We start from the raw sequence: 22,951 nt of genomic DNA, 5'->3' as shown, positions 1-22,951 counted from the left end.
GCAACCCTATATTGGGTTTCTGAGGAGCAGCTGGTGAGCTTGAACCACTGGTCTTGCAGTTCAAACCAAACTTGCAGTCCAGCACATTAACCCACAGCACCACACCAGGACTTCAAGTATAGCATAGAGACATAGATAAAGCAGTTTTAAAAAGTGTATCTAGAGATATGAATGAATGAATAAATAAATTCAATCAATGATGAAAATGAAATTAATTTGTGAGGAATTAATAACTTTTTGTTTGAGAGAAAGGGAAAAATGCTCTAGAATGTTTGTCATTGTTATTAATTGCTCTGGGCTCAATTCCGACTCATGGCAATCCCATGTGTGCAGAGATCTAAAGGCTGTGACCTTTTGCAAGCAGGTCACCAGACATATCTCCCAAGACACCTATGGGTGAACTCAAATCTACAACCTTTCAACTAGTAGTGGAGAACTTAACACTTTACACCATACAAGGACTCCTGGACTGATAGATAGAAGGCATTTTAGGATAGATTGCTTCCTATTAATTTTTAGTCCTATAGCAATATATTATAAGGAGCTCTGGTAGCGTAGTGATTACGAATCAGGCTGCGAACCACAAGGTCAGCAGTTCGAAACTACCAGCTGCTCCACAGGAGAAAGATGAGCCTTTCTGCTCCTGTAAAGATTTATAGCCTCAGAAACCCTGTTCAGGGTCGCTATGGGTCGGAACCAACCCGACAGCACTTAACAACAACAAAAGCAATATATTATAGTTGCTTTCTTACATGCTTGTCTTTCTAGATGATATGAGTCATAACTATATTTTGTTTACTTCTGTGTAGTCAGAATCTGGAGTACTGGTGTGTTGCTACAGGATAAACACTAGACTGCTAACGACAAGGCAGGTGGTTCAAACCCACCAGCTGCTCCTCAGGAACCCTACACAGGGTAGCTATGAGTTGGAATCAACTCATCAGCACTTAGCAACAACAAAAGTCAGAATCTAATTCCTGGCACAAATATGAATGAGTAGTCTTACTATTAATCATGTTTTAAAAAATCATTCAGCTATAATATTTGATTGTTGGTTTAAAAATAGTTATCCTTGGTTTCCACAAGCCTGGAAACCATCAGCAGAACATACTGATGCAAATTAATTATAGGCTAAACAAGATATCATGATGTCTAAAATGTGCTGCATGTTAAAATTTCATATTCCTCAAATATGTTAAAAATTTCTTAAACAGTAACTTTCTAATCGTAGGTCCAGATACTCATTTATACACAACATCCAACCCAAGGACAGAATCTTGTTTGAAATGAAAAATTATTTACTCCCTTAATTCCTATTTCCTTAAGCTTTTTCTAATTTATTTTGTCCGTTTTTTATTAAGCAGAACAAAGAATCTATCAAAATGCAAACCCATATCCATTTGAGCTGGAATCACTTATAAAATAAAGCTATTACAGGTAAATAGTAATAAGAAATTTGCTCCATTGTAAAATGAGAATAGGAGCTGCTTGTGCATTCTTCTTAATTAGTAAGATGAGTGTCCCTTTTTACTTCCCTTCCTTAGATTTTTGCTTTGACTTCAAACAAAGAAAAACTAAATAGTTTATTTTGTCAAGATACTGGTTTTCTATTATTTTTTATTTTTCTGAGTTTGCAAATATGTGGTTTAGAAACAGATCATTCATGGCAGTATGGTTTCATTATACTGGGAGAAGGTCAGGAAGTTACTTGTATGTTTAGGTTAATAAGTTTTATTTCTTTATGTTTCTATTGACAGGACAGTTTGGTTTTGAATTTCACATTTTTTGGTGTGTGTGTATATGTGTTTTAGTGGAAAGTGTTTCATTTATTTATGGGATTAATAGAATATAACAATGATTCTGGGTACCTGTCAGTATTACTGTGAAAACAGGTGAGTTTTCCTAAGTTTGGGAATTTAGAACCATAGTTTAGATTCCTATATGCTTTGCTCTTTTTTCTTAAAGGACCCTGGTGGTAAAGTAGGTTAAGCATCCTCTGCTAACTGAGCAGTTGGCTATTTGAGCCCACCAGCCACTCATGAGAAAAATAAAGCAATCTGCTTGCTTAAAGATTGTTGTTATGTGACGTGAAGTCAGTTCCAGCTCAAAGTGACCATGCATAGGGTTTCTGAGGCTGTAAATCTGTGTGGGAGCAGAAAGCCTCATCTTTCTCCCATGGAACAGCTGGTAGTTTTGAACTGCTGACCCTGAGGTTAGCAGCCTGATTCGTAACCACTATGCTAGTATACCTTACAGCCTCAGAAACCCTACATTACAATTCTTCTCTGTTCTATAGGCCACTTTCAGAATCAACTTGACTGCAGTGGGATGTATGTGTGTATATCTCTTAATCATCCCCAACCTTTTCATAGTTAGCCAGAGCAACTGTTATAGTTTTGAGAAAACAAAACAAAACAAAATACATTGTTATCACTGAAATTTAGCATTATGGAAGTCATGTAAAATGAATGATTCACCACAATGACTGATGTGATTTTTAACAGGTTCAATTTTTGTTTTATTGCAAGGCACACAATCATATGTACAATGCATAATTATCATCTTCTAAAAGTTCAAGATATAAATGATATACACCATGTAAAATTTTCAAATAAGAATAGACTTTTTTGTAAAAGAGAAGAAAAATGTTTTAGGACAAACAGATTCACGCCCTTTTTGGATGGGATTTTCATATTCCTATTGGAAAATGCAAACAACTCTTGCTTAGAAAGCAATCTTACTGTGAGGAAATACAATCTTGTAACCATTTTCTCTTTAAAAAGCTCTCATAAAGCCATCCAAATGCATTCCTTTTATTCTAGTTATAATCTTACGATATCTCATTAACAGAAGAACATCTAAAGATAATAATTATCTAAGTTTAGCAACCTCTATTTCTCAGTAATACATCACAAATGCAACCACATTCTTAAGAGCTATGTAACAATTCTTTGTTCCCCCCATCCCCCACACTTCTCTTTTATTACTTATCCTGGAATTTTAGCTTAAATTGTTGCATAGGGAATACTCTTAGATTCATCCAAGTGTTCTTAGATGCTAATAGTGGTTTCACGCACTTCCTACAGGCTAGAGTAAAGATGTTTCTCTTTACGCTCACTACTACCTGCACATTGCTGCTTGATTCCTCCATACTTTCTTGCCCTTCAATTTGGTATTGTTTCATAGAAGTTATTACTAGGATGAAAAGATGGAGTTGATATCAGAAATGATCCTAAGGCTAGATAGGCACAGTTCTGGTCTCAAAGAGACACAGCAGACTTCTTGCTGAACATGAAGACAGAGAGTAAAGTTTGGACTAATGTATTACCTGGAATGGTGAACTGATGGCAAATATGACCACTGACTCATGGCACTAAAAGCACACACACTCACACTCACACTCATTCTTACTCTCACACAAGATTGCCAGAATGTATTTGACATATCTTTCCTAAGATAGCTCACTTTATCATCAAGTGTGGTTATTGTTAGGTACTATTGTGTGCGTTCCAACTTATAGTAACCCTCTGGTAGCGTAGTGGTTACGAATCGGGCTGCGAACCTTAAGGTCAGCGGTTCGAAACTACCAGCCGCTCCACGGGAGAAAGATGAGGCTTTCTACTCCCGTAAAGATTTACACCCTCGGAAACCCTGTACAGGGTCGCTATGGGTCAGAACCGACTCGACGGCACTTAACAACAACAACAATGTGTACAATAGAATGAAATATTGCCCAGTCCTGCACCATACTCACAATTTTTCTATGTTTGAGCCCATTGTTGTAGCCACTGTGGGTCCCCTCTTTTTCAGGACTCCTGGTGAGGTACTGTAAGATCAGCACTGGACTATGAACCACAAGGTCAGCATTTCAAAAGTACCAGCTGCTCCTCAGAAACCCTATACAAGGACACTAGGAATCAGAATCAAATTGACAGTACTTAGCAGAAACATATTTTACTGATCATGATATCCTTCTACAGGGAGAGGCCCTTCCTGATGGCATGCCCAAAGTTGTTGTTGTTGTTGCTGTTGTTAGGTGCCATCAAGTTGGTACCGGCCCATAGCGACCTCATGCACAGCAGAACGAAACACTGCCTGATCCTGGGCCAACCTCACTACTGTTGTCACGCTTGAGTCGATCTATGCTGCCACTTGGCCAATCCATCTCGTTGGGAGTCTTCCTCTTTTTCTCTGACCTTACCAAACATGATATCCTTCTCCATGCCCAAAATACATGAGATGAAGTCTTGCCATTTTCCCATCTAAAGAGCATTTACACTGTATTTCCTCCAAGACAGATTTGTTCACTCTTCAGGAAATCCATGGCATATTCAATATGCTTTGTCTTCACCATAATTCAAATGCAATTATAGCAGTTCTTCTCCTGTCTTCCTTACTAATTTTCTAGGATTCACATGCATATGATGTCACTGAAATTACAATTACTTGAGTCAGGCCTGTTTTAGACCTCTAAGTGACATCTTTACCTAAGCCACAGTGTTTCAAATAGCCTCATATGCATGTGAAAATTGGACAATGAATAAGAAAGACCATAGTAGAATTGATGCATTTGAGCTAAGATGGTGAAGAAAAATAGTAAAAAGTATAATAGACTCCTAGAAGAACAAATAAATCTGTGTTGGAAGACGTACAGCCAGATTGTTCCTTATAAGTCAGGATGGTGAGACTTTTATACTTCAGACATATTATCAGGAGGAACCAGTACCTGGGGAAGGACATAGTGCTTGGTAAAGTGGAAGGAGCTTTGGTAACGTGCTGATTACAAATCAGGCTGCGAACCTTAAGGTCAGCAGTTTGAAACTACCAGCTGTTCCACGGGAGAAAGATGAGGCTTTCTGCTCCCGTAAAGATTTACAGTCTCGGAAACCCTGTGCAGGGTTGCTATGAGCCGGTTCCAACTCCACAGCACATAACAACAACAGAGTGGAAGGTTGGCAAAAAAGAGGAAGACCCACAATTAAATTGATTGGCACAGTGGCAGCAGCAATGGACTCAAGCCTAACAATTATTGTGAAGATGGCACAGGACTGGGAGGTGTTTCCTTCTGTTGTGCATAAGGTCACTATGAGTAGGAAGTGACTCGATGGCACCTAACAACAACGAAGAGGTCTTTTGCAGTAGATTTGCCAGATGCAATACTTTGATTTTTTTTTTTTTGACTGTTGCTTCTACAAATGTTGATTGTGGATCCAGATAAAATTAAATTCTTGACAGCTTTAATCTTATCTTCATTTATCATGGTGTTGCTTATTTATCATGATGAGGACTTTTGTTTTCTTTATGTCAAGGTTTAATCCATAATTTCTTTATATCTTTGACATTCATCAGTAAATGCTTCAAGTTTTCTTCACTTTCAACAAACAAGGTTTTATCATCTGCATGTCACAGATTGCTAAACAAATGAGTCTTCCTCTAATCCTAATGCCACATTCTTCTTCATATCCAGATGATTTGCTCAGCATACTGATTAAGTATGGTGAAAGGATACAACTCTGGCACATACCTTTCTTGATTTTAAATCATGCAGTATCACCTTGTTCTGTTCAAACGATTGCACAGGTTTCCCATAAGCACAATTAAGTATTTTGAAATTTCCATTCTTTCCTGTGTTATCCAGTATTTGATATGATCCACACAGTCTTTGCATAGTCAATAAAACACAGGTGAACAACTCCCTGCTTTCAACCAAGATCCATCTAACATCAGCAATATCTCTCTTCCATGTCCTCTTTTGAATTCAGCTTGAATTTCTGGCAGCTCCCTTTTTATGTACTATTGCAACTATTTTAAAATTATTGTCAGCAAAATTTTATGTGACATATTAATGATATTCAATACTGTTTGGATTCCATTGGATCACCTTTCTTAGAAATGGGAACAAATATGGATCTCTTCTAGTCAGCTGGCGAGGTAGCACTCTTCCAAATCTCTTGACATAGACAGGGAACACTTCTAGTGTTACATCTGTTTGTTAAAAAATCTCAATTAGGATTCTTTGTGTTCCTGAAGTCTTGTTATTTGCCAATGCCTTCAGTGAAGCTAGAACTTCTTCCTTCAGTATCATTGGCTCTTGATCATATGCTACCTTCTGGAATGGTTGAATGTCGATCAATTCTTTTTAGTACAATGCTCTGTGTGTTCCTTTCCACTTTTTAAGATGCTTTTTGCATCATTCTATATTTTGTCTATGCTGTTGTTGTTGTTAAGTGCTGTCAGTTAGTTCTGACCCATAGTGACCCTATGTAGGATTTCTAAGGAGCAGTTGGTTGGTTTGAACTTATGACCTTGGGGTTCACAGTCCAGTGGTTATCCTACAGTGTCACACCAGGAGTCAGAATCTTTCAATATTGCAATTTGAGGGCTTAAATGTTTTCTTCGGTTCCTTCAGTGTGAGAACTACTGAATATATTTTCCCCTTTTGGCTTACTAACTCCCGATCTTTGCATATTTTATTAGAATACTTTATTTTGTCTTTTTGAACTAGCCTTTGCAATTTTTTGTTCAGCTCTTATTTCATCATTTTTCCCATTCACCTTAGGTTTTCTACATTCAGAAGCAAGTTTCATAGTCTCTTCTGACTATGTTGGTCTTTTCTCTCTTTCCTGTCTCTTTATTGAACTTTTACTTTCATTTAAGATATACTAGATGTAATCTCACAACTTCTCTGGTTTTCAGTTATTATGGTTCAACATGTCAAATCTATCACTGAGATGGTTTATAAATTTGGGTAGAATACTCAAGGTCATACTTTGACTGTCATTTTCTTCTTTTAACTTTCTTTAACTTCAACTTGAATTTATATATTAGTAATTGTTTGTTCTGCATTCAACACTAGCTTGTTTCTGAGTACTGTTATTGTATTTCTCCATCGACTCTCTATATAGATGCAGCCAATTTGATTGCTGTGTATTCTATCTATTGCGGCCCTCATCCAGCATATTCCGTCCATCCAGTTGCTATTTATGTCCCCTTAGTGTTGTTGTTGTTAAGTGTCAGAAGTTGGTTCTGACTCATAGTTAACCTGCAAAGGGTCACACACTTTCCAAGGTGTGACTGGTGGGTTTGAACCACTGACCTTGTGATTTGCAGTCTCCTGTTTATCCTGCAAAGCTACACCAGGTACTGTTGGTGGTGGTGTGAAGTGCTGTTGAGTCCATTCTGACCCATAGCGACTCTGATAATGACCTAAAATTATATGTCTATCTTATTACTTCCTCTTTAAATTTGGGGAAAGGGTGTTAACAATAACAGAGGATCTTAGAACATCATTAATGGACATTCATGGTCAATTTCTCTCTTTTCTTTCCTGAAAACTTAGATTCTAAGACAAGCAGAATGGTCAGGTAAAAGGTCAGACTCTGATAGTGGTGCTGAATCCTATGAAGAATGTTATTTTTAAGAGAACACATTTCTAGAATTTCATTTCATGATTGTATCTCTGTTACATTTTTGCTCTGCCTAAAAATTTATCATGAAAATCTCCTGGGTTTTGTAGTTTCATAAGAATTTTTTTTCCTGGAATAACTCTCTTTGTATATAGATATCCCTTTTGAATGCTAGCCAAGATTTTTTCACTATATGGTTAATGTCAACAAATATTTAAGCCATTACTATTTGCATTTATTTTTAATACAAGAACACACAAGAATTTCAATGAAATTAAAGGAATGCTCAAAAAAGTCCATCAGTTTTAATCAAGAAAGAACCTTGCCATACCGACATACGTCATATGTGGTGTTAGGTACCATGAAAATGCAAAACATGATCATAGTAAAGTTCTGCAGCCAGACATAAAACATTCAATGCAAGGTTTTGTTTCCAAAAAGAAAGTATATACACAAATATTTTTACCAGAACTTATAGGTGCAGTGATGTGTAGAACTATATAGGACTACATATTTGATTTTCCTACTAAATTCCAGAGACTATCGCCCTCATAATGTACAGAATTTAAAAGGTGGGTGTTATTTCTAAATGATCCCTTTCTTTTGCTGATCCAAACTATACAAAAAAGCCATTACTTCAGGCACCATTACCTTTCAGGAGGGGGAAAAAAAAGGAATTTATATGTCATCTGGAATTTTTAGCAAAATTACCCTAAATGTGCTGCTCACGGCATTATCTCCAGTAGGTGTGCTCTTTGTAGAACACGGTTCAAGGTATGTCCTGGCACTATGAGATGCATAATGTCCTCATTCTGCCTGCATTTATGAACAATTTTACTTTATATTGAAAGCTATTAAATAGTATCCCAAGGTCTACATATGCAAAACCCCCTACCATCCGTGAAGAGAGAGAATTTGGTAAAGAGATGCTGCAAATATACTAGATTCTACCTAGAGCTGGAGCCTGAGAGTGAGTTAGACACTTGTACATGCACGTTATAAGCACTGGTAAAGTGCTAAAAGGTGCTTAGGGAATCAGAGTAACGGTGACCCATCAGCAAATGAAGGTCTGAAGGGCTTTACTCCATTCACTTCATCACAGTTAACCCTACTTTGAGGAAACAGTCACATTTTGAGTGCCTTCCAACCTGAGGGTCTCATCTTCCAGCACTGTATCTGACAATATTCTAGTGCTCTTCATTATATTTTGATAGTCAATAATCTAGTGCTACAGTGCTCCACTGCTAGTCACAAGGTTTTCAGTGAGTAAATATTCAGAAATAGTCTGTCTCTCCTTCTTCCTAATCTGCCTTCATCTGCAAGCTCAGCTGAAACCTGTCCACCATGGGTGATCCTGCTGATTCCGGAGAATAGCTGATGCAGTTGGAAAACTTTTCAACATCAGCTCTAAGCAATGGGGCATATCATTAGCAGTATCTCAGGAAGTAATCTAGCTTGAAGGAAGTCCATTCCTTATGTGTACATTTACTATATTTACAGATGAAACTAGTTACACTTAGTGTCATATTTAAACCATTTTATGTTATTTGACATTAGGACATGTTTTATCACAAGATTATTTATGAGAATAACATGCTAAAAACACATCATTAGTTACAAAAAATGTGTACTCTGTTAGAAACTACCTTCAGCATGTTTAAATAGTTTCACCAATATAATGTTCTGTTACACAGGTAGATCAGACATATCAGGTGTGGGTCCAAGGCACATGCAAGCTGAAATTTTCCACATATGGCCACATGGAATCCTAGCCCATAGAGTATAAAACTAGGCAGGTGTCCAGAAATGATTTTGATTCTTTGTAAGGTTGTTGCAGTCAATGTTTAGCATCTCAAATGGATATCCACTAAGCTCTGAAACCAACCTTCTCTTTGTCATTTTTCTAAAGAAAGCCTTTGAAACCACATTGCATATGAAGGCCACAGCAGAAGGGTGATGGATGAGAGAGCTAGGTAAACAGAGCAAAAATGTTTGTTTCTTTGTTTACCAGGGAAATGAAATCAGACTTACTTTCCTACTGTAGAGAGGGCTTGCATATGATGGTGACTCTTTTTGTTCAGTCCATCTGGCTTTCTGCTTTCACTGACCTGGGCTGGTAACTGCTAATTTCAGACCACAAGATTTCTGAACATTTGTTTCAAATGTCCTCTCTCTCCGTCTCAGACTGTGGTCATAATCTGAGTTGAATCTAGATCATTGAATCCTTCCCTTTCGACAGAACTATAAGAGGACATCTCCACGACTAGTCATACTGGCTTATTTATCCCACCCACATCCTGCATATAAGCAGGATCCTGAACTGTATTTCTGACTCGACTAGTGCTCTGGCGCTCCATCCTCATCTTAATGGGAAAGCAGAAATCCCGGAAACACCGTTTGAAATTCTCATCAAGGAAGGCATAAAGGATGGGGTTCAGGCTGCTGTTGGTGTATCCCAAGGCGATGCAGAAGTAGTAGCTGGAGAGGGCCGCAGTGCTGTGGGAGGTGTTCCCCAGAGCCTCTACCAAGATGAAGATGTGAATGGGAGTCCAACAGATGATGAAGACAGCCACTACCACTAGGACAAGTCTGGTGATCCGGCGAAGGTTGCGATCTTTCTCTCGTGACCCAGAAAGAAGCCGGACACTCTTCAGGCGTAGGATCATCAGAGTGTAGCAGACGATGATAATGAGAACTGGGATCACAAAGGCAAAGACAAAGACGCAGATCTTCATGAAGAGATCCCACCAGGAATAGTTGTCATCTGGGAACTGCAAGGAGCATTCGATGACATCCACATCTGGAGGAGGTGATCAACACCAACAAAACCACACACACATAAATCCATTAGTATTAATGCCATGGCTGCAACATGTCTTAAACTTGAATTTTGACATTTTTGGTTGAAAAGGCCAAGTTATGGCGAAATTATATTACTTGAAGAAGATCACCAAATTAAAAATGAATATTGTATTACCATTTTATCTTTGTGTATAGAATAATGAAGCTAAAAAGTGTCCACTTTGGGGCAACATGCATAAATTAGTGCTATAGAATAAATTAGTAGGATTAGCTGGCAATATGAATTTTCTAATTTCAGAAACTGGTTTAATAATGATTGTTGTCAGAAGAGCTAAATTGTCTATTTATAGCACGGGCACTTATTTATGTTTCCATTTATTAACAGTTGTCCCATACATAAAACTCTCACAGTGAAAGCTGGAATTTGTTTGTAACACATAATAAACTCTTCAAATCTAGCCATTCGCATACAGCCACATGGACTGCTAGCCCAGAGTCTAAAACTGGGCAGGTGTCCAGATATGGTTTGGACTCTTTTTAAGATTCTTGCAGTCAATGTTAAGCATTCAATTTAGCAAGAGCCAAGTTGTTTTAAAAAATTCAATAGTTTTACAAGATATCATTATATAAGTCAATAAGAATTAATGTACATTTTGTCTTAAGTGTTACGATTTAATGGACCCAATTGTACTCATTGTAATTAAGTAAGTTACTGAAATGTGAGTAAAAGCTGTTGAAAGAAAAGGGGAAGGAGAATTTGAAGGAGAAAGTGAAAAAGGAGAGGAGACGAAGACTCAGAAGCAGCAGGAGTAAAAGAAGGAGGAGCAGAATGCTCAGTCACAACAGCAGATCACCATCAAGGGAAATATAAAGAAATCTGGCACAATTTTCATTTTTATCAACATTGACTATTTAATTCAGACTTACCATTTTTATCTGCTTACTTAGATATTTGGTACTTTTGCTATACTTATATTTATTGAACAGATTTATCTTTGGAGTGAGTCACCCTAACACTAGGAAGAGCAAGAACTCAAGATTAGTAATTTTTAAGATACTTTCCCAATTAGGTCACCCCCCTACCTCGCAAACACCCTCAAGACTTCCCTTTCCCCAAGCATTAACCAGTTCACACTCATCTTTCCTCCAGGCAGCCAGCTGGTACAGGGATGACAACAATCTCTTTGGTTTGATCATGAACAATAATATGGGTGCAATTTTTATAATGAAAATATAAAAATTACATTAGAAAAGTCTGTCTCACAAACAGTACATAATATTTTAAATGGTGGACTAGCCATTTATGTTAATACTATTTTCTAAAATACTTTCAGTGACCATTTTATAGGGACTAAATGTCCCCTAATAAAACAAAACAAATCTTATTAGAACCTTAATTAATCATATTTTAAAACACAAAGATATAATCACTTGAGGCAATTAATAAAAGTTGACTGTTCTAGAGGACTTAGTATACTGGTTAAGCATTAGGCTTCTAACAGGAAGGCTGGAGGTCAAACCTACTCATTGACTCTTTGGGAGAACAAAATCTGGCTAGCTGCTCCTGTAAAAATTTCAAAACACAAACCACACTGCCATCAAGTCAATTCCAACCCTTAGAGACTCTATATTGTTGTTGTTGTTATGTGCCGTGGAGTCGGTTCCGACTCATAGTGACCCTGTACAGGGTTTCCGAGGCTGTAAGTCTTTATGGAAGCAGAAAGACTCATCTTTCTCCCGCGGAACAGCTGATGGTTTCGAACTACTGACCTTGCAGTTCGCAGCTCAATTTGTAACCACTATATTACCAGAGCTCTTTAGAGACCCTATAGTACAAGTTAAAATTGCCTGGTGGCTTCAAACAGTCTATGTTTTGGTTAGCGGACAAGCATTTTAGCCAGTGCACCACCTATCCTGTCCTGGTGTGACGCTATGGGTTAATGCGCCAGGCTGCAAAGCCGTTGAACTGCAAGGTTGGTGGTTCAAGCTCATCAGCTGCTCCTTGGAAACCCTATACAGGGTCTTTATGGGTCGGAACTGACTCAACAGCACTTCACAACAACAGCAACAATAAAAAAAGTCACTATAAATCAGTATGGACTCAACAGTACACAACAACACTAACAATCTTAAGAGCATTCCTTTTATTAATGAAATATCAACTCAAACATTTGAATGCCAAATGAAAGCTCCCTGGGTAATTTGTAATTTTCAGTTTCCTAAAAAGTCTTTTGTCCAAAGTACTATTACTATATAGATTGTATTTAAAACAAGCAAAAATCCATTTTGACTATTGCTTTAATGTTAATGGGAATAATTATATTTTAAAACAATATTTTTGACTCTCACTATATACTATAATTGAGCAAAGTATTCATAAATACCCTAGTCTGGGTTTCAATTTGTTTGTAGACTATATTGTTGTTAGGTGCCATCGAGTTGGTTCGAACTCATAGGTACAGTATGCACAACAGAATGAAACATTGCCTGATCCTGCACCATCCTTACAATTGCTGTTATGCTGCGTCAGTCAAACTTGTTGGAGGTCTTCCTCTTTTTCGCTGACCCTCCATTTTATCAAGGCTGATGTCCTTCTCCAGGGACTGAACTTATCTGATAACAAGTCCAAAGCGCAAGAAATTAAGTCTCACTTCTAAGGAGCTTTCTGACTGTACTTCTTCCAAGACAAATTTGTTTGTTCTTCAGACAGTCCATGGAATTTTCAATATTCTTTGGGAACACCGTAATTCAAATGCATAGATTTTTCTTTGGTCTTCTTTATTTATTGTCCAACTTTCAAATGCATATTGTTGTTGTTAAGTGCCTTGGAGTTGATTCTGATTCATAAAGACCCAGTTATAGGATTTCTGAGGAGTGGCTCCTGAGTTTGAACTGCCAACTTTGCTGTTCAAATTGACCTTTGGTTGAGTGCTTATCCTACAGTACCACCCCAGGATTCCTCAAATGCACAGTGTTGTTATTTTTGTGGTTAAATGCTGTCAAGTTGGTTCTGACTCATAGTGACCTTGCATAGGGTTTCCAAGCAGCAGTTTGTGATCTTTAACCACCAACCTTGTGGTTCAAACCAATCTTGCAGTCCAGTGTTTTATTCCACAGTGCCACTCCAGGACTGAAAACACCATAGCTTGGGTCAGTCCTACCTTAGTCCTCAAACTGACATCTTTGTTCTTGAACACTTTAAACACATCTTTTGCAGCAGATTTTCCTAATGCAGTATAGCCTTTGATCTCTTGATTGCTGCTTTCATGAACACTGATCGTGGATCCAAGCAAAACAACTTCTATCTTTTTTCTGTTTATCATGGTGTTATATGTTGGTCCAGTTGTGAGGAATTTTGTTTCTTTACATTGATGCGCAACCCATATTGAAGGCTGTAGTCTTTGATGTTCATCAGTAAAAATTCAAGTCCTCGTCACTTATAACAAGCAAGATTGGGTCATCTGTATATCCCAGATTGTTTATGAGTCTTCCTCCAACCCTCATATCATTTTCTTATTCATATATATGATCTAACATCTCAGATTATTTGCTCAGCATACAGATTGAATAAGTATGGTGAAAGGACACAACTCTGAAACACACCTTTCCTGATTTTCAACCATTCAATATTTTCTTGTTCTGTGGGCAGGTTTTTTATGAGCACAATTAAATATTTTGTCTATAGGTTCCTCAGGAGCAAAATGAAATGTTCTGGGATTCTCATTCATGTCAACGCTATCCATAGTTTGTTATGAGCCACACAGTTGAATGCCTGTGCAAAGTTCATAAAACATACACACACACAAATCTGGTATTATCTGCTTTCAGCCAGCATCCCATGATGACATCAGAAAAAATATCCATCATTCCACATCCTCTTCTGAATCTAGCTTGACTTTATGGCAGCTCCCTGTTGATGTCCTGCTATAATGGTTTTGAATATCTTCAGCTAAATTTTACTTGCACATGATATTAATGATATTGTTCGATGGTTTCAGCATTCCATTGGGTCATCTTTGTTTGAAATGGGCACAAATATGGATCTCTTCCAACTGGTTGGCCAAGTACTGTCTTCCAAATTTTTGGCATCAATGAGTGAGCAGTTCCGGCACTGCATCAGATTGTTGAAACCTTTTTGATTAAACTCTGTTAATTACTAGAACTCTACTTTTTGCTAATATCTTCAGTGCAACTTGTACTTCTTCCTTCAATATTATTTGTGCTTGATTAGATATTACCTCTAAAATGGTTGCACATTGACCATTGCCTTTTAGTACAGTGACTCTGTGTACTCCATTCCATCTTATTTTGATGCTTTCTGCATCATTCGATATTTTGCCTATAGAATCCTTCAATATTTCAAGTCAAGCTTTGATGTTTTTCTTCAGTTCTTTCAGCTTCAGGAATACTGAGTGTGTTCTTCTTCCCTTTTGGTTTTCTAATTCCAAGTCTTTACATATTTCATTCTAATACTGTGTTTTCTCAAGCTGCTCTTTGAAGTGTTCTGTTCATCTCTTTTACTTCATAATTTCTTCCAGTTGCTTTAGCTTCTATTCGTTCAAGAGCAAGTTACATAAAACAGTTTCCTTGGCTACACAAGAATCTAAATATACATTGGGTGCAGCACTCCAAAGTGATTCCATCAGCCAGTCTGAGACAACCGCTCATCACTTCAACAAAGTTTGCTTTAAATAGAAAACAAAACAGAAGACAGGCACCTCCTATAACACTACTTCAATTCTCTCCAATTTCTTCTTTTTGTTGTATAAATTAATCTTCTGCCAGCACAGGTTCATCTTTTCTTTCACTGCATCTGCACATATTCATCTATACTAACTCTTTCCTGTATAAACCTTATCTATCTTTATTTTCTCTTTCAAAACCCTAATTTAAGTTCATTTTTCCAAAGTTGTCATTCTTTGGTAATGACTAGTGGAATAGTCATAATAGTGGTTAAATCTACAAGTATAACTCCGACTATAAAGAGTAGTTCCTCACTTCCCCTGGGAAAAATCATCCATCTCCTTTTGCTACTATGCCTGCTCTTTTCACTCTTATGTGGACATGCAGTATCTCCTCTTGAAGCTGAGTTATTATGTACAAACTACTTAGCCACGTCTCTACAACAGAGAAAAGATTGAAGTTGTCAAGGACTTCATTCTTCTTGGATCAACTATCAACACTCAAGAGATCAAATGACATATTGCATTAGGCAAAGCTGCTGCACAAGACCTTTTTAAAGTGTTGAAGAGCAAAGATGTCAGCTTGAAGACTAAGGTGTGCCTGACCCAGGCTATGGTATTTTCAATAACCTCATTTTCATGTGAAAGTTGGGTGCTGATAAGTAAGGCCATAAAATAATTGATGCTTTTGAGTTATGGTGTTGGAGGAGAATACTGAAAGTGTCGTGTGCTGCCAAAAGAACGTACAGATCTGTGTTGGAAGAAGTGCAGCCAGAGTGCTCCTTGGAGGCCAGGATGGCCAAACTTTGTCTCTCATACTTCAGACATATTGTCAGGAGGGACCAGTAGCTGGAGAAGGATATCATGTTTGGTAAGGTGGAGGGTGAGAGAAACAGAGGAAGACCCCCAGCGAGATGGATTGGCAAAGTGGCAGCATCAATAGGCTGAAGTGTGGCAACAATAATGAGGTTGGCCCAGGATCGGGCAGTGTTTCGTTTTGCTGTGCATAAGGTCGCTATGAGTTGGTACCAACTTGATGGCACCTAACAACAACAATAACAACAACTTAGCCACAGAGCAGTTTCTGGAAATTTTGTTTCATTTATTGTAAGTATGAAAAACCAATATCCTGTATGTGATTAATAATATTCAAGAAACTTTATCTGATAGAGAAGGATGGTCATTCCTTAGATATTGCCAACTATGATATTCTGTGACTATGTTAAAAACTCATTTTACAGTTTCAGAAAAAAAGTTGTGCTGCATTAACAAATGTGTACCACACAAAATAAACTGTGGTTTTAAGGCCTACCCTTTCCCTGTGACACTGAGAGTCCTTACTGCATGTATTCACTTATGTGTACTCAAAGGTATCATATGCTTCCCCACTAAACTGAAATACTTGAACCTCTGGTAGAGTGGTAATTAGCATTCAACAAGTCTAAAGTAATTCTGCTCCCCTACCCCTACACTGAATCTATATTAAAAACAGAATTATTTTCACAGCCTTCTTGTCTAAAAATAAAGAAAAACTCCTAGAACAAAAATTCTCAACTTGCTTGTGTATTAGAGTCATCTGAGACCTTGAATTTTTCCACTTGTACAGATTAAGTAAATATTTTGTAGGTTTCCCTTGTATTTCACTTCTAGGGACACTCTTCCTAAATTGTCAGCACCTTAAATCCACACGAGTCAGACTATTCTGATTACTACTTCAACTTTGCTGTCTGTGAAGGGAACCAGACCCACCTTGTCTTTGTAGATTAAGTGTTGCCTCTTGGCCCCTACCACCATGAGTTCCAATTAGCGCCATTGTAGTTAGATGTCTTAATTAAATTAGGGCCATTTCCACTGTCAAATCTGATTTACAAAAAGTACCAATTACAGTCATCTTTAAGGAGGTTCCCTTCACAAATTTATTCCCCACTGTTGTGGTAAAATGTGTGTCCTCTGAGCATTCTATGTTTAGGTTTATGGGTATAGTATAATATATCCACTCTAAAATGGCAATTTCCCTAAGTCTTTGGATACATTATTCTACTGTATACCAAGGCAGACCTAGTACTTCAACTTGATTTACTGCAGGCCATCTTACAATCCATGTTTCAGTGAACCAACCAAATAAACTGTTAGGTCCTTTCCTAACCTCTGGAGCTGAAACATTAAATTAAAAAAAATTGTGCTTAATAGTTCCATATCACTAAACTCAGATTGATCCAATTTTGTGTACCTTGTACAATTACACCACACCCCTAATAGCCATTCCTACACATATTCTCCTGGTGTGGTTCTGTGGGATAATGCACTGGACTGTGAGGTTGGTTTAAACTGCAAGGTTGGTGGTTCAAATTCACCAGCTACTCCTTGGAAACTCTGTGCAAGATTGCTATAACTTGGAACTGACTTAACGATACTTAACAACAACAACAAAACATATATTCTCCAGGTTTCAGTTTGCATATACAAGAAAAATCAAGTAGTTCTTTTGGAGTGTAGTGCATAATTTATTCTTCACCTTTTGGAGCTCACTGGGACTTAAGTCTAGTTATAGGTCTAGAAGAATTAATGGGTGTTGGTTGTGTTTCAACATTCAGCAATGTCTTGTAGGCACCTGTCTTAGGTGATACCCCAGACAGTCCCCCAGGTGCTGTCCCAGTCAATATCTTAGATAATGACTCATCAGTCACACTTGGGTTAATCTTATCACCAGAGGCTGGTTCTGTTAGCAGAAATGATTCATTGGAATTTAGGGGCCCAAGGTCCAGCCTCCTGAATATCTGCCCAATGTCCCCATCCCAAGTTTCATGATCCCATTTATGCATGATTAATGCCTTCACTTTAACATCAGACACCTTTTAAGATTGGGAATTCACCTGGCATTGTAATTCGGTAGGTCTTACTATAAAACTCTGGGTTTGTTTTTCAGCAAAATTCAGCTCTGCTACTACAAAAAATAAGGCTTTCTTTCAAGGTCACAGTGCTTGAGCTGGGATTCTGCAGCCCTGAGCTCATCTCTTTTCTTTACCACCTCATCTTTTGTAAGTAGGACCAACCAACCAGCTTCTCTACATTTCTAATTCTGAAAAAAAAAAAAAAAAAAAAAAATTGCAAAAATGTATGAAGTGCACAATCACCCAGTCTTGCCTTTCTCTAATATGTGATCTAGCGATAGTGATATTTTGTGTACTAATACTGCTACCTCATGCCTTGGATTAGCAGCACCCATGTTCTCTTTACTAGTGTAGGCAGAGTTACCAGTGCCTTTAATATCAGTCACACTTGAGAGCCAATTAAGAAAACTCATCTTTATGATTTTGTTTCCATAGACCCATTCCCAATACTAACTGTCTTAGATTGGTACCCAAGATAATCAAAACAAATAAAGCTTATATATGTACATATATGTTGTTATGCAGTGCTATTAAGTCAGGTCTGACTCATAACAACCCTTTCTAGGCTTTCTGATGAGTGCTTGGTGGGTTTGAACCACCGACGTTGCTGCTTCCCCTACAGTGCCATGCCAGGACTCCATATATATGTTGTTGTCAAGTCAGTTCTGACTCATAGTGACCCGGAATTGGGTTTCTGAGGAGCAGTTGGTGGGTTTGAACTACCAAACCTTCAGTTAGCAGTCCAGTGATTATTATACAGTGCCACACCAGGACTCTATATGTATATATTTTGTGTTGTTATTAAGTTCCATCGAGTTAATTCCAACTCATAGTGACCCTGTAGAGGGTTTCTGAGGAGTGGTTGGTGAGTTTGAACTGCCAACCTCGTGATTCAAACCAACCTTGAGGCCGAGTGATTATCCTATAGTGCCATACCAGGACTCCATTCATGTATGTAGAGAGAGGTTTATGCAGTTGTATAGGTGGGCAAGTTCCAAGTCCATGGGTCAAATATCAGGCTAGGAGATTCTGACTCAACTATCTTCAGGGCAGATGAACTCAAGATCAGCAAGTTCGATGGCAACGAGATAGGTCAGGCAGGTAAATGGTGGTCTGCTGAGGACTCCTAGGATCGGCAGTTACAGAGCAGGCCACTGGGTCAAGTACAAAGAAATGGAGTTCAGATGATGAACCAAATGAAGACTCCAGACCCAGCAAGAAGCAGCAAGTTATGCCCAAGTGTTATTTATATTGGAAACTGGTCACACCTCTGAGGAAACATCCTTTTAATTGATTGGCTATTCGTAACGGATCTCATCATGAGGGATTACTAATTCTTAACTTCCAAACCAAAAAATCCTTTCCTGGTCAAATTGACACAAAATCTTAACTATCACAGTTTTTTTTTGTTTTGTTTTGTTTTTAAAGAAGCAAGACCCTCAAAAAGATGGAGTTGACACAGTGGCTGCAACTATGGTTTCAAACATGAACATATGCAAGATCAGACAGTATTTCATTCTAGTCAGTGGCACATAACAATAACAACACAGCCTTGTGGAAGCAGACTGTCACATCTTCTTTCTCCCACATGCATATATACTATTGTTGTCAAGTGTCTTCGAGTCGGTTCCAACTCATAGAGACCCTGTATACAGTTTCTAAGACTGTACATCTTTGCAGGATCTGAAAGACTCATCTTTCTCCTGTGATGTATATACTACTCACTCAAAACTCAAAAATTTGCATAATTAAAACTATATTTTATGTTGTTATTGTTGCTATGTGCCGTGAAGTCGGTTCCAACTCATAGTGACCCTGTACAAGGTTTCCTGAGGCTGTAAATCTTTACAGGAGCAGAAAGCCTCATTTTTCTCCCACGGAAGAGCTGGTAGTTTCAAACTGCTGACCTTGAGGTTGGCAGCCCGACTCATAACCACTACGCATTGAATAAAAGTGACAGCTCTTATCTATAGTGGTTCAATAAGGTTGGTGGCTCCCAGTGAGGTATCACAGTCCCTCCATAGATCTCTTCCCAGGCCAGAGTACACAGAATCCTTAAGAGTGCTTATTATCACTTTTAATCATAGAATACTGAATAAACATACTTGTAAAGTTCTTAAATGTAAGATTTCTTGGAGAGGGATATCATGTTTGGTAAGGTGGATGGTCAGAGAAAAAGAGGAAGACCACCAGCGAGATGGATTGACAAAGTGGCAGCATCAATGGGCTCAAACATGGCAACAATTGTGAGGTTGGCCCAGGACCAGGCTGTGTTTCATTCTATCGTGCATAGGGTTACTATGAGTCAGTACCGACTCGATGGCACCTAATAACAACAGCATATGAATATTAGCAACACAATTGTATTGAAAACGTTTCTACATTGAATTATTGTTGTTTAGGTGTTGTCGAGTTTGTTCCAATTCATATCCACTTTGTGCCCTACAGAACAAAACACTGCCTGGTCCTGTGTCAATTTAACAATCATTGCTACACTTGAACCCATTGCTGCTGCCACTGTGCCAACCTATTTCTTTTTTCTTAGAGACTCTCCATTTTATCAAGTGTGATGAACTTTTCCAGGGACTGGTCCCTCCTGCTAATATCTGAAGTATGAGACACAAAGTGGCCATCCCGGCTTCTAAGGAGCATTTTGGATGTACATCTTCCAACACAGATTTGTTTGTTCTTCTGTCAGTCCATGGTACTTTTATTATTCTCCTACAACACCATAACACATATGTATCAATTTTTATACGATCTTCCTTATTATTTTCCAACTTTTACATGTATATGAGGAAATTGAAAATACCATGGCTTGGGTTGGGTGCATCTTAGTCCTCAAACTGACATCTTTGCTCTTAAACAATTTTAAAAAGGTCTTGTGCAGCAGATTTCCCTCATGCAATACATCATTCGATTTCTTGACTGCTGCTTCCATGGGTGTTGATGGTTGATCCAAGCAAAATGAAGTCTTTGACAACTTCAGTTGTTTCTCCATTTATCTTGATGCTATTTATTGGTCCAGTGGTAACAATTTTTGTGTTTCTTTTAAATTGAGGTGTAACCTATAGTGTAGGTCTTTGATCTTTATCTGCATTTTAATTCCTCTTTGATTTTAGCAAAAAAGGTTGTATCATCTGCATATTGCAGGTTGTTAATGATTCTTCCGCCAGTCCTGATACCATGTTCTTCATATAATCCATCTTCTCCAATTATTTGCTCAGCATACAGACTGAATAAGTATGGTGAAAGAATACAACCCTGGCACACACCTTTCCTAATTTTAAACCATTCAGTGTTCCCTTGTTCTACTCGAATGACTGCCTCTTGGTTTATGCATAGGTTCTTCATCAGCACAATTAAGCGTTCCAGAATACTCATTCTCAGCAATGTGGCCTATAGCTTGTCATGATTCACAAAGTCGAAAGCCTTTGTGCAGCCAATAAAATACAGATAAACATCTTTCTGGTATTCTCTACTTTCAGTCAAGATCCACCTGACTTTAACAATGATAGCCCTCATTCCACATCCTTGCTTGAATCCACATTGAACCCCAGGCAGCTCCCTGTCAATGTATTGTTGAAGCTGTTTTTGACTTATCTTTAGCAAAATTTTACTTGTATGATATATTAATGATATTGTTCAATTATTTCTTCATTCTGCTAGGTCATCTCTATTTTGAATGCGTACTAATAGGGATCTCTTCCAATCAATTATTCAGGTAGATGTCTTCCAAATTTCTTGGCATAGACGACTGGGTGACATCCAGTGCTGCACGTTCCATGAGTTCCTGGAGCTTTGTTCTTTGCCAATGCCTTCAGTACACCACCAACTTCTTCCTTCAGCAACTTTGGCTCTTGATCCCATGTTACATTTTGAAATAGTTTAACATTGACCATTTCTTTTTGGTACAGTGACTGTGTGTATTCAGTCCATCTTCTTTTGATGCTTTCTGCATCAAGCAATAATTTGCCCATAGAATCCTTCAGCATTGCAAATCAAAGCTTGAATTTTTTCCTCACTTCTTTAAGCTTGAGAGAGCATAGTCTTCATTTTTGGTTTTCTAACTCCAGGTCTTTGCACATTTCACGATAATGTTTGACTTTGTCTACTCTAGTTGCCCTTTGAAATATTATATTCACCTCTTTCTTTCCTGATTTCATCCATTTGCTTTACCATCCCTATGCTGGAGAACACATTTCATAGTCTCTTCTAGCATCCATTTCAGCCTTTTCCTTCTTTATTGTCTTCTTAATGACTTCTTGCTTTCTTCGTGTATGATGTTCTTGATGTCATCCCATAGTTCTCTGGTCTTCAGTCATTAGTGTCTAATGCATCAAATCTGTTCTTCAGATTATCTCTAAATTTAGATGGGATATGTTCAAGGCCATATTTTGGCTCTTATGGATTTGTTTTAATTTTACCCAGCTTCAGCCTCAACTTGCACATGAGCAATTAATTCCACAGTCTGCCAGTCTATTCCACAGTCTGCTGCCCCTAGTCTTGTTTTGGCTGATGATACGGCGCTTTTTCACCTTCTCTTTCCACAGATGTAATCAATTTGAATTCTGTGTATTTTATCAGGTGAGTTCCATGTGTATAATAGTCTTTTATGTTGATTATAAAAGGGATTTGCAATGAAGAAGTCATTGGTCTTGCAAAATTCTATCATGCAATCTATAGCATTGTTTCTATCACCAAGGCCATATGTCCCAACTACTGATCCTTCCTCTTTATTTCCTAACTTTGCATACCAATCCTCAGTAATTGTCAATCCTTCTTGATTGTATATTTGATCAATTTTAGATTGAAGAAGTTAGTAAAATTCCTCAATTTCATCATCATTGGCTTCAGTAGTTGTTGCATAAATTTGAAGAATAATTTTATTAACGCATCTTCTTTGTGGATGTATGGATATTATTCTATCATAGACAGAGTTGTATTTTAAGATAAATCTTGAAACGTTCTTTTTGATGATGAATGTAAGGCCATTCCTCAATTTGTCATTCCTGGCATAGTAAACCATGTGATTGTCAGATTCAAAATGGTCAATACCAGTCCATTTCAGTCTAGGATATTGATGGTTATGTGTTTCATTTCATTTTTGACAAATTCCAATTTTCCTAGATTCATACTTCAAACATTCCATGTTCTGATTACTAATAGA

At 37.8% G+C, this 22,951-nt stretch overlaps 1 protein-coding gene across 1 annotated transcript in view; it reads right to left on the bottom strand.

The window, feature by feature from the left end:
• Positions 1–9,589: 9,589 nt before the first annotated feature.
• Positions 9,590–22,951, bottom strand: part of LOC102838024 (kappa-type opioid receptor-like) — an 82,211-nt gene continuing 68,849 nt past the window's right edge. Inside the window, exon 3 of the mRNA XM_006871858.1 lies at positions 9,590–10,206. Within this exon, the coding sequence (XP_006871920.1) occupies positions 9,674–10,206 (533 nt within the window). The 3' untranslated portion in view covers positions 9,590–9,673. The remainder of the gene's footprint in view (positions 10,207–22,951) is intronic.

This window comes from Chrysochloris asiatica, unplaced genomic scaffold (assembly GCF_000296735.1).
Source record: "Chrysochloris asiatica unplaced genomic scaffold, ChrAsi1.0 scaffold00176, whole genome shotgun sequence".
Lineage (NCBI taxonomy): Eukaryota > Metazoa > Chordata > Mammalia > Afrosoricida > Chrysochloridae > Chrysochloris > Chrysochloris asiatica.
This window is presented reverse-complemented; position numbering and strand designations above follow the sequence as displayed.